We start from the raw sequence: 12,204 nt of genomic DNA, 5'->3' as shown, positions 1-12,204 counted from the left end.
CTGTGTGTGATCAGCAAGTCCACAAATATCCATGAGCACAGCCCACCTGCCGCAGTGGTGTTCGTAAAAGTGGAAAACAGCTTTCCCTTCCACGACAGGAGAACGGGCATGCGAATGACGGCACGGGCTTGCAGCAGACGCCAAGACGCTGCTGCGGAAGCTCATGCCCAACAAACGGGACAGGCATTCACTCTGCACTGGAGAGTGAGAGGCAAGGGCAGCGGGCATGCCTCATTTTTGTGAAAATGTACATTTAAGTTTATAAGGCACGTGGAAACGTCTGGAAGGCTCTGTGCCATACCTGTCATGAGATTATTTCTGGGCAGTGAGATTAAAGATGACTTTCCTCTTTTTTATCTTTTTTTTTTTTGTTTGTTTTTCCTTTAGCTTGCAGGGGCCTGGTTGGCCGGGAGCTCTCCCACACACTTTCCGCTCTGAGCCTCACTGAGGTGGGAACGGCACGTCCATCACACTCCAGTCGGAGCAGCAGCTCCGGGAGACCGGCGTCGCCACAGACCACAGGCCAACAAGAAGCAGTACTGGATCAGCCCCAGCACCTGGTCTGTCTCCCACCAGAGCTCCGCAGAGGCTGGGGAAGCCAGAAACAGCCCCTAGGAAGCTGAAGCCAAGAATGGTGGTATGGGGTTGGACGCTGTGTTCTCTGACATGCTTGCTGGGAACGGAGGCCACCTGCCCACCAGGCAGGGTCAGCCAGACCTGAAGCTGCCAACCTTTGTTCTGGGGACGGGTCATCTTAATGCTACCTGCTCTGTGTCCCGGCAGGCCCGGGTGGTCCCAATCTTCAACTTCTTCCCTGGGTCCCTACACATTCACCCACATGTGCAAGGCTGCATGAGACACAGGAAAGGGGACACCGCGCCAGGGGCTCCCCAGGTGCACCAACTTCTGCCCTCGAACTGACCCCCCTCCCGACAGGAAGAAGGCTGGACCACCTCACTCCCGGCTTCTGGGGTCTTCCTGGGTGAGGGCCGGCTACCAAGTACGCTACTGCAAGAGACGCGTAGCTCTTTTGCCCAGAAAATAAAGGGCTTAGAAGGGCAAATTAATTCTGGTGCTGCTTAAAGAGAAATAACCGCTTCCGCCCGGGATTTTAATTACGGAGCTCTACAAGAGCTGTGAACTCTGTTTTTCTTCATTATTTTCGGAGCAAGTTCTTCTCCTTCTCCCCCCCACTTCCCACCACCACGTCCGTGTTTGCTCCTCGACCTTCTCTTGTGTTTTCCAACCCAGTGACTCAAAGCAAACCGGAGTTGCTGCTGGATGCTTTCAGGGGCTGGATTTTAACATTCTATTAAAATTTCAATGGATGTCCTGTGAGTTGGGAATTTCCTATCTGCAGAAACCTTTGCCTTCATTCTAGTTGAGAAAATAAAACACAAAAAGGCTGTTCCCTGTGGCTCTGTATTCCAAACGCTATAAATTCCAAAGATTAAAGGGAGCCCGGCCCCCCCTGGAGACCCCCTTTCCCTGGCGTGGCTGGCAATCAGGCCTCTAATTACGTTTCCTGTTTGCAACTGGCAAATAAAATATTTAGGCAGCCTACGCTGAGTGTTCCGGGCCCGGCCCGGCCCGCAGCTGCACTGCCCCCCAACAGGAAGACGCAGAGACAAAAAAATTAAATGAAACAAATGGCAGATAAATACAGGCGCATTGTTTTAAAAATTTATAAACACCAGCCTCTGATGCAATTTATTTTGGTTAACTAGTGAAAAACCCATGTAACTTACTGAAGAGATTCGATTGAAGCATGATTTTTTTTCAAGAAATGACACTGAATGGCTTCCCACTATGTGTGCCGTGGCTCGGCAGGCTCCCGGAATGGAGCGTCCCCCAGGTCCCACCAGCACCTGACAAACGAGTGGCCAGCAACAGCCGCACTGAGGCTGCACGGACGGGGCGTCCACTCTGCTGCTGACCAGATGGGCAGGCCCAGTAAACAACCAGCCTCAGTTTCTCCATCTGTGACTCGGGAGCCATCAGCAGGAAGCTCTTGCAGGGCTGTGGGGGAGCTTAGTGCGCCCACGAGGGCATCACAGGCACAGTACCCTGCACCTCAGGGCCCTGGGTGGGCAGGGTCTCCTTCCAGCCTGACTGCCCCAAGAAAGGGAAAGGGGGCACAGATGCCAAATCCACAGTCCAAGCTGCGGTGTCGTTTTGCTGAGATTCTGGAATTTCCTTCCTATTTTGCAAAAAGAGGAGCCAAATACCAGCACCAGGGGGCGGCCCGGGACCCAGGCACCCACCTCACTGAGCCACGGCGGAGGGCAGTGGGTCCGCAGACTGTAACAAGTTGGCTCTGTAGCCCTGTTTGTCAGAGGAGGAGGCTGCTCCCAGGAGGCGCGGGCTCCACGGGAGACACGCCAACTGCACTCAGCAGGGAGAGGTTGCCGCCCCAGTCCCTAGTGGAGGTCTGTTTGTGTAGGAACCCGTCATCAGCAGAGAGACTTTTATAGAAAGCCTCACCATTCCCCCTGCACCTGATTTGGGATGGAGGAACTCATTTGCTAAGGAAGGTTCTAGAAAGTGGCCGCTGGCGTGGTGGCAGGTGTGTGGAGATGGGAGAAGTGGCAAGAGGTCCAGGGACCCAGGCAGGATGGCCACTTATGGGTGTCCAAGCAGCCACAGCTGACCCAGGGGTCCCAAGCAAGAAGGACACCAAGACCACGGAGGGTGGAAGGGACCCGGTGGGAGACCCAGCTGAGGCCCTGCTTCCCCTATGGTCCCTCACAAAGCCCCTCCCTCTTTCCAGACTCCTCCCTGCAGACCCTTCTCCGTCCACCCACCAGCCAAGGCTCAGAGGGCTCTGGGGAAGGGGTGCAGGGTGGCAAGGCCCACCCAGGGTCCGGGTGCACCTGCAAGGCAGGCCCCGAGCTGCTCACCTCCCTGCTTTCCTCAACCTTGAAGCAGCCGGGGCTCCCAGGCAGGGTGCCACAGCAGCCTCTATTTACCCCTCTGTAAAATGGGAAGAAAGTTCTCCCCAGGTGAGGCTCACGGCTCAGTCAGACACTCTCCAAGCTGATGCTCTGAAGCCACATGTGTCCCTGTGTCCCCATCACTAATACTGTCCTCTTTCCTACCTTGGAGGGGGGGGCTCAGCCCCCAGGAAAAGAGTTCCACACTTTTCCAGCATCCCCTCAGGAGCTCCGGTTCCATAGAAGGGGGGGCCCAGAGCCTGATGGGACAGAGCACAGCATGTGGCTGGGACCCCCGTGTCCTAGGGATCCGAGAGCACACTGCTGGGCAGCAGCCCCTGGACAGGACCCACCAGCCTTTGTGCAAACCAGGAAGGAGCTTGTCCCCCAGTACCAGGGCGCCCAGCTGGCAAGTGCAGGTGGCTGGACCCTGGCTCCCTCATTAGCACCTGTGGGACCACACCGTGACCTTCGTGAGCCCCAGACACCATCCCCCCGTACCTGACAGGTCTGCTGCCTTGCCCAGCCTTGGCTCTCAAGGTGACCTTCAAGGACTGCTGCAAGGACTGCCCTGCCAAGGAGCCTGGCACAGGCTGTTGGGCCCAACCCCAATCACTGACAGGTTCGCAAAGACACACAAGCCGCAGGGCCTTGGCAGACAGGCAAGCAGGCTGATCTCGTCCAGAAATCTCGTCCACGTGAACCCTCCTTCAGAGATGGCCGAGGCCTGACACCGCAGAAGTCGCTGTGTCCAGCTCCCGCCTCTCCTGCCCCTCAGTTCCTCCCCAGAAGTCACTGTGTCCAGCTCCCGCCTCTCCTGCCCCTCAGCTCCTCCCCAGAAGCCACTGTGTCCAGCTCCCACCTCTCCTGCCCCTCAGCCCCTCAGCCCCTTCCTGGGGACCACCTGTCAGCTGTCCCAGCCTAGCTTTGTGTTTTCACCCGGGAGTGACTCAGGGCCTCCAGTGGCCCGGGGAGATGGGGGAGCTTGCTGGATCCAGGCACCAGCAGTCACCTCCGTCCCCAAGGAAGCCCGTGCCAAAGGGCCCGGCACCAGGCGCTGCACGTTTGGGCCAGGACTTGTTGATTGCTGTCCAAACTCCCAGTGACACATTCCCCTCCTCTGGGGTTGCCCCTACTTGGCCTCTGTGACAGCTGACAGCCAGAAGTCTGGCGACTGAGCCCGGTGGGGTCTCTGCCTGGCAAGGGTCCTGGGTTTTGTCCCCACGCCGGGGGGGCTCAGGAAGCGCCCCCCATCTTCCTCCTGCTTCTCAACATTCCCAGCTTCCAGCACAAGGATGCCAGGCTCGAGTCTCCTCCAAGGCCAGTGCCATCCTCCACCAGGTCCCACTGAGCCTCATGGGGCTGGTGAAGCCACCTGCCCACCTCAGCACTGCATCTCCAGCCGGGGCTGAGTGGCAGTGTGGGCACCACGGCCCAGGACGGCAGCTTGGGCTCAGAGCCAGGTTTGTGGCTTCGCCTCTCAGCATGTATCTCCTCCCCTGTGGGATGGGGACTCCGTGGCACCCCCATGATGGACAGGATGCCATGGGCCTCAGCCCAGGGCAGACCTCAGTGTCCTTCCTGTGGCCGCTGCCGGAGGTGCGTGACCACAGCACAGGTGTGGACTGACGTCACTTTGCCTCATGCCTGTGGGGAGGGCCCTCTCCCCCATGGTCTCGGTGGGGCCTCATCATACCTGGGAGGCAACTGGGGCATCTCAGTTTTACAGATGTTACTCATCAAGGAGGCTCAGAGCAGTTACAGGCGGAGGCTGAGACCTGGACAGGTCTTTGTCATCTTGGAGTCCAGCGCATACACAGGGCCGGCCTCCAGTGGGCTAGACGGAGCTGCCTCCTACCCCTCCCTGCCCCCAGGTGCACACACACAACCCCCACATATGCACAAGAGCACGCACTCACAGGAGTGTGCGCAGGTGTGTGCATGCATGCACATGCACAGAATGCACAGGGCACACACAGGCACAGGCGTGAGCACACACACGTACACACACACGCCTGCACCCATACCTCCCAGCTCCACAGAGCGGAGCGGGCGTTTCCAAGACAGGCTATGCTTCTCCAGCAGTGAGTGAACAAAATCTGTGCTCTGAGTGGCCAGAGCCCAGTGATGAGGGAATCTCACAGCCTCCAGGGAGGGGGCTCATCCCCATCACTGTGCCGACGCCTGGGCCTCCAGAGACCCACTTTGAACTCCTCCGGGCCTTCCTGGGTTCCAGGAGGGCCGGCCACGGGCGTGACGCAGCGCCATCTAGCGGACAGCAGGGCTGCAGCGTGGACAGAACGGCCGGACGCCCAGTCCTGGGCTGGCGGCTGAGGGCACAGCCTCACAGGGCAAGAGGGCATGCAACACCTGCATCTTTCTGGCATAAGAACCTCAAGAAAACCAAAGGACTATACGGCAGTGTTCTTTGGAGCCACAGAAAGCTCTGTTCACATGGCAGTCGCTGAAAGATGAAGGGAGCCACCGCCCCTTCAAGGTTCAAGGGGATTGGTCTCTTTCTCCCCTGTTTTCAAAGATCATTTAAAATGCCTAGAGACACCCTGGGATCCAGTGCTGGACAAATGACGCAGGTTTCCGTGCATTTGGGCTCCTGCCACACCTTCAGCCCCAGCCCCAGCCACAGCATGGCTCCCTGGTGGTCTCGGGCGCAGGTGAACGCGGAGGTCCCGCTGTCGGTGCAGACCCTGCTCTCACGTGAGCCACTTTGCTGGGTAGCAATGAACTGAGACACCGCAGGGCACCCCCAAGGCCCACATCAAGCTCTAATTCCACAGTTATTTTTACAAAGAAGATAATGTTCCTGAGAACTGGCTGGATCATCTGCTCTCGACCAGGGTAGCTGCAGGGCTGTGGGCCACTGGTGCCTCTATACAGGACATCTTCACCCCCAAAACCCCAGGCCTGCAGTCCCAGGATCTCTTTCTCACCACAGTGACCACCAGGTGGCAGGTCAGGTGCAGAGGGGCACTCTGCATCCCCAGCTCCCAGGGGAATGGGACACCCACCACGTCCCCAGGGCTTTCATCCCTCCTGTAAGTGGAGGCTTGTCCTTTGGATAGCCTGGCAGGGATCTCACATTCATGCCGCACAGCCATTCGTGGGGACCTCAGAGATATGCAGGGAGGACAAACAAGGCCTGCATCTGGAGTACAGCAGCCGGCTTGGCAGGAAGGATGCAAAGGGCACAGGCCGTCTGTCTCCACCCGCAGCCCCTAGAGCCTGCAGCGACGTGCTGCTGGTGAGAAAGGCAGCGGCACCATCACATGCGAGAGACAGCTGTCTGTCGAGAGCCTGCTTGGGCTCCCAGGCTCCCTCCTCGTCTGACTCCCCCACGTGGGGAGGGGGCGATGACCTTTCATGTCGAGGAAGTTGAAAGCTGCTCTTTTTCTTTTTGAATCTCATCTCCACTCAGGGCCACACAGAGAGGCTATTGTGCGCCACTTGCTGGGTTAGGAACAGATGGATCAGGGCTTCTGTGCTGCCTCTGCCTGGTCCTGGGAGACAGCAGCTTGCACAGCCATCTCTCTGGAAGACCTGGGCTTCTCAGGCCAGAGGGTCTGCACATGTAGGTGTGTGTGCATGCATAAATATGCCTGGGTGTGCATGTCTGTGCTACAAACAAGTGTACATGTGGGCATATGTGTGTGTGCGCCTGCCTGTGCAGCTCTGGGTATGTGTGTGTGTGCACCTGCGTGTGCAGCTCTGGGCATGTGTGTGTGCCTGCATACATATGCATACATGGACATTTTTTGTGTGCACATATGCCTGAGTGTCTCTCTACATGTGATGCATTTGTGCATGTGTGTGCCTGTGTGCCCGAGTCTGTGTCTATGTGTATGCATGCGTGAATATGCATACATATGTGCATTTCTGCACATGTGTGCGTGTGCCTGGCCATGAACACACAACGTGAATGTCTGAGCAGCTCCCGAGGGAGGGCCACCACCCTGCATGGTGGACATTGGTTTGAGCCTGTGAGGACCATAGTGTCCCCCAAAGCCCTTCAACTACAGCCCAGCCCAACCCAACCCGGAGCGGATCACAGGCCCCAGAGACATCTCCAACCCTCACACGCAGCTCCCGAACCCGGGCTGTCCTTCACTCTGCAGGGGCGGGCCAACCCTGCCCACTGCCAGGGACCCACTCCAAAGCGCCTGCAGGAGGGTCGTGGGCGACAGCGTGGGCGCCCGGCAGCAGGAGGGCCTGTTGTGGTCTGTGCGCAAAGCTGGTGTGCTGTCTTCTCCAGGAACTCGCACCTTCGCTCCCCCTCCCCTGCCAGCCAACACTTCCCTCTCAACAGGACCCTTCCCACTGGCTTCTAAACACTTTCAGGTTTCTGCCATAAAAGAGAAAACACCTCCCTCCCTCCCTCTCTACCCGCTCTGCGCCTGCTCCTTCTCCACTTTTTGCAGATCCAACAGTGTTCATGGAGTCCAGCCTGCTGGCTCTGTTCCGAGCTGCGCTTTGGGCATCCGTGGGCTGCCTTGCTCCTTGTGGGGTGGCTTCAAGAGCAGGTCCCAGGTGTGCCTGCAGCAGTGCCGACACCTCTGAGAACACAGGGCACCCCGGCTTTCGGCGCCAACCGCACAGGGAGCAACCGGGCTTGGAAGTTTCCCTGAGGTGGACGCCGCGTGGAAATGGACTTTGCTGCCTGCATTCAGGCCATGGGCAGTGTTTGCTCTCCCATTACAAGTTGGCCTCATATTAACATGTCTGAGGACTAAGGCTGGTGTTCTAGAACACGCCTTTCACTGATTGTGCTAAATAAAAGAGAAAGATTAAAAAACTCAGGAGAATTGGCGGTACCCGCTGTCCCCGTTTCTCCCCTCCCACCAGCTCCACGGCCCACTCCAATCTGGCGCCCAGGCCCGGAGCGCCTCCACCCCCAGCAGCTCCTCCTGGGCCAGGGACCAGTCTTGCCCCATGCCTCTGCAGCCCTGGGGTCACCACTGGCCACTCCCTTCAAGAAGCACGCTCAGGTCTGGGCTTAGATGATGCCCCTGGTGGCCCTGGGGCCTCCCTGGCAAATCCTCCTCTGGCCTCACCCTCCAGGCCAGCCTGTCACACCCGGCTTCAGCTCCCACCTGCCCAAGGAGGATGCCCTCAGGCCACCCTGCAGGCTCTGGGCCGGGGCTCTGCCTCCTCCTCTCAAAGACCCAGAGAGTCCAGACTCCACCCTCCTCCAGCTGCCATCCAGCCCTCCAGCACCCCCAGGCCCAGCTGCCCCCTCCCATCCCACCTGCTCCAATGCACCCTTCACACAGAGAGATCATGTCACCACACATGCCTCATGGTGCCACTGTCCTGCTGGAAGTCCTTGGAGGCTGGCAGTCTTCTCAGGACATGCTGTCCTCTGCCAACTCCACTGGTCCCGCCCCCACCTCCTGGCCTCAGTCCCTCAGGTCCTTTATTCCATGTTTGCCACACCCACTCCCACGGTCAGATGCAGCTTCCGCATTCCCTGTGGCCGGAACTCCTCCCCCAGGGGCTCAGCTCATCCCCATGATTTCAGCCACAGTCACCTCCCCCGGATGGGGCTCCTGACCCTGGAATGTCAGATGCTCCGGGACTTGCGGTTTGGGGAGTGGGGTGGTAAGGCCTGTCTCCTGGTGGGCTGCCCAGTGAGTGCACTGTTGTATCCTTGCCCCAGCACCCGGCAGGCACACCCTGGCACTGTGTAGACCCTGGCACTCAGCGAAGGAACACACCCTTCTGTGGGCCAGACCCGCCCACCAAGATGCACAGGTCTCCCATCTCACTGTTCAGTGGGAAATGGCTGGGAGAGTATCCAGAGAGTATTCGGAGCGCAGGACAGGATGGCAGAGCACGGCAGGGGGCCGGGAGTACACGGCTGCTTCCAGGCCGAGCTTCTCAAGCCAGCTCTGAAGAGCTCTGACTCAGGAAGGCATCAGGCACTTGCTCGCTGCCAGGCAATGCCTCCCAAGCACTCACTGCCAGGCAGTGCCTCCTGGCTCCTGAAGGCCTCCTTGATTCTTTACGAGAAAGGGGGGCGGGGAAAGGGGGCCAATCTTGGGCCTGGCTTCTGCTCTGCTGGCAATGCTTTCCCCTGATGACTTCTTGATGTTTGAGTCTCAACCCAAACGTCCCCCCCTTGACAAAGACACCGGAGTCCCTGCACTCAGAAGTAGCAGCCCCCAGCCAGCAGACGGGCCACCCAGCCAGCAGACGGGCCTCGTACACGACACCGTGTCTTATGCTCTTGCCTGTCACCGCCTCCCCTTATCTTCCCCTTTAGTGTATTTACTTCCTGCCACCTTTCCCTCTGCACTAGAATGTCTGCTCCGTGTGGGCAGGTAGTTTGGGTCCTGTACCAAATAGACACACAATAGATGTTTGTTGAATGACTAAAGGAAAGACAATGGTCTTTGGAGATCCTCCTTTCGTGGAGGCCCTGGGCTTGGTGAGGTTAAGATGGGGTAGAATGGAGTGAGCTTCTCAAATCTCTGTGCCCTCCCCAAGTGTGGTTAAAGCCAGCTGAGTGAGCCTCTGGCAAGGGCAAGGTCTGGGTTCCAGTGCGTGAGCCTCATCCCGATTGTCATGGGATCCAACTGCCCTGGTCCCAGCTGGTCCTCACCAGCCCCCAGCCCAGTCCACCAGCGAGCGGCTCACGGTGAGACAGCTCCATCCTAGAGACTCTTCCAGGAGGCCTGACCCGGGAAACACACTCCAGGAGCTGCTGGTGGCACAAGGCTGGGGCATGCTCAGTTTTCTCACCACCTGCCCCTGAGATGAAAACCACAGATGGAGAAATTGAACCCTGGCTCCCAGTCAACAGGGTACAGGGGTGCTGGTGTCTGGGCCACGTTCCCTTTAGATACATGGAGAAGCCTCTCGCTCCTCTCAGGAAGGCCTGGACACCAGGCAGCATTTCTGCTTCTCTCCATCTGCAGCTCCTCCCACCTCCCGCCCCCACCTCCCTGGCAGGATTCAATCTAGCAAGTTGTTCTACCTCCCCAGGGCCACCCACCCACGCCAATGCCACGAATTCCGATCAAGTCTCTGACTCACTGAGGCCCAAGGATGTGCCAACAAGGTCAGAAATGAGCAGGTGGAGCAGAACAAGGTCAGAAATGGGCAGGTGGGGCAGGTGGAGAAGCCAGGGACCTGCAAAGAGGGTGCTGGGCCATAGCAGGTGGCACACACTGACTCCCACCCCACACTGCATCCGGATTCTAGACAGAGACGAAAGCAGCTGCAGCTAAAGGCATGTGCAGAGATCAGTGTGAGGGTAAGACAGAGGAGAATCGAGCTCAGGAAGGCTCCAAGTGCTCCAGACCAGCCTCAGGCCTCATCTGCCAGCACACTCCCTGCCCTGGCTCAGGCTAACCCTTACTGGACCCACCTCTCATAGGCAAATCCTGGGGGACTCTGGAGGAGCCCAAGGCCCAGGCAGGAGAATATCAGAATCTGGTGCTTCAGCACAGGTGCCGCATCTTCGGGGTGCTGGGACTCCACGAGCCCCTGTGCTGTGGTTTGCAAAGTGCTTTTCCAGGTGGGCTCCCACTCAACCTGAAAATCCCCCTGGGAGGGTAGAGAGTCCCAGCCCCATTTTAAAGAAGAGACACCTCAAGGAAGTCAGATTCTGCTGATGCCTCGTGAGGAAGCCGGAGTCACCGGGCCGCTGACGCCCACGCTGGCTTTCCCAGGGCTCCCAGGTGCCGGGCTATAGCGCTCCGGCCGCTGCTGCTGTTCTCTGCACAAGGAAGGGGTGTCAGGAGCAGCCCACCCTTTCCAGCTCATCAGCTCAGGGTGTGGGCAGATGTTCCTCCAGCTGTAGGCATCAGCTGCGCAGAACCACGGGGCACCGGAACTGTGCCTTTTGCTTCACAGATTTGCCCAAAGATGTCTGTGAAACTGTAAGAGTTCCCATTAAACCTACCACAGCATAAGCAATAGTACGAGTTAATAAAAGAATGAATATGGGCCAGGCTCAGGGCTGATCAGGGCTGGGCCAACAGCCAGGCTCAGCACTTACTGTGTGACTGGTGTCTGAGCTCGATCTGGGCCTGGGACCAGGGCTTAGCTTGGAGTGGGCAGGGGCTCAGTCTGGACTTGGGGTACAAAGCAAGAGCTTCCCAGCCTGGAAGTGGAGCCTCCTCCCTGCACCAGCCAGAGCCCACGTGAGCCTCTGTTGTGCTGGGACCTGCACAGTATTTCCAGCAGCTGCCCAGCGTGATCCCCCATAAAGCCATAAAGCAGAAACTGACTTTGAAATGGCCCTTTCTCCGCCTGTATCTTTGGACATAAATTTAAATAAAACGGCAATTTAAATGCCTGCGACACCAAGAAGGCAGCATGGGGCTGTCTCTGCGGGCTGCGTGCAGAGACAGAATGCGGCCCTCAACCCATCATGCCGTGCCACACGGGCGAGGGTCAGCGCCGGGGCAGCGGGGAGGGCAACCAGCCCTTGGCAAGCAGAAAAGACACCGCAGGGGCCTCTGCCTCTCCCTGCTGAACCCTCTGCTGGCTCGGTTCCCAGGAGGCCCGGAGGAGCACGCTCTCGCCTTAGGCAAAGTGCTGCAGCAACTGTGCCTCAGTTTCCCCTCTGGGGAGGTGGGGGAAGACATCATGTCTATGTTGTATGCTCTCTGTGAGACTCACAAGGCGCCGAGTGGGTTCCCGCCCACCGTAAGCACATGCCAATGCCCCTGCTATGTGTCCAGCTGCAGTGGGAGCTCCTGGGGGCAAGCACCCAGATCTCATTCAGGCCAGGACTGTTCTCCAGCCAGGGCCTCAGCACCCGCTGTACGCGGGCCCCACCCGAGCATCCCAGGCAGCAGGTCTGGGGTGGGACCTGAGAATGTGCATGTCTAGCAACTTCCCAGGGGCTACTGATCTGCCGGTCCAGGGACCACACAGTGAGACCGCCTGCACCAGAAAGAGCGCTCAGGGCTGCATGGGGCCGTGGGCAGGAAGGGAAGCAGGAAGGAGTCAGAAGTCCTCGCTGGGGCCCAGCGAGAGGTGAGCAGAGGGGTCTGCGTGGGTGGGAGATGCCTGTGCCACGCCTGTCCTGCTCCCGCCCCTCAGGGCTGCCAGCAACCCCTCCCTGGGTGCCACGCCCCTTGCCCCCTTGCCCGCAGCTTCCACACAGTGTCATCATCATTTCGAGCCCCCACAGCATCCGGCACCACCAGGTCAAGTCTGCCTGATCTTCAGGCTCTGCCAGGTCCCTCTGCAGCGCCTCGTTCATGCCCCACAAGGGCAGCCTGGATGTCACAGCACTGTGTCC

The 12,204-nt window shown here is 58.7% G+C and overlaps 1 protein-coding gene across 1 annotated transcript; it reads left to right on the top strand.

The window, feature by feature from the left end:
- The first annotated feature begins 4,478 nt into the window (after positions 1-4,478).
- On the top strand, positions 4,479-7,945 carry LOC105522817 (chromosome unknown open reading frame, human C9orf62). Its single transcript, XM_011957417.1, is given in 7 exon segments — positions 4,479-4,551; positions 5,085-5,269; positions 5,271-5,430; positions 6,065-6,192; positions 6,954-7,182; positions 7,367-7,447; positions 7,791-7,945. Coding segments are annotated over 7 exon segments (1,011 nt in total).
- The last annotated feature ends 4,259 nt before the right edge of the window (positions 7,946-12,204 follow it).

The sequence above is a fragment of the Colobus angolensis genome, unplaced genomic scaffold (genome assembly GCF_000951035.1).
Source record: "Colobus angolensis palliatus isolate OR3802 unplaced genomic scaffold, Cang.pa_1.0 Scaffold44, whole genome shotgun sequence".
NCBI classification, from domain to species: Eukaryota; Metazoa; Chordata; class Mammalia; order Primates; family Cercopithecidae; genus Colobus; species Colobus angolensis.
Note: the sequence above shows the minus strand (reverse complement) of the source record. Positions and strands in the feature narration are given on the sequence as shown.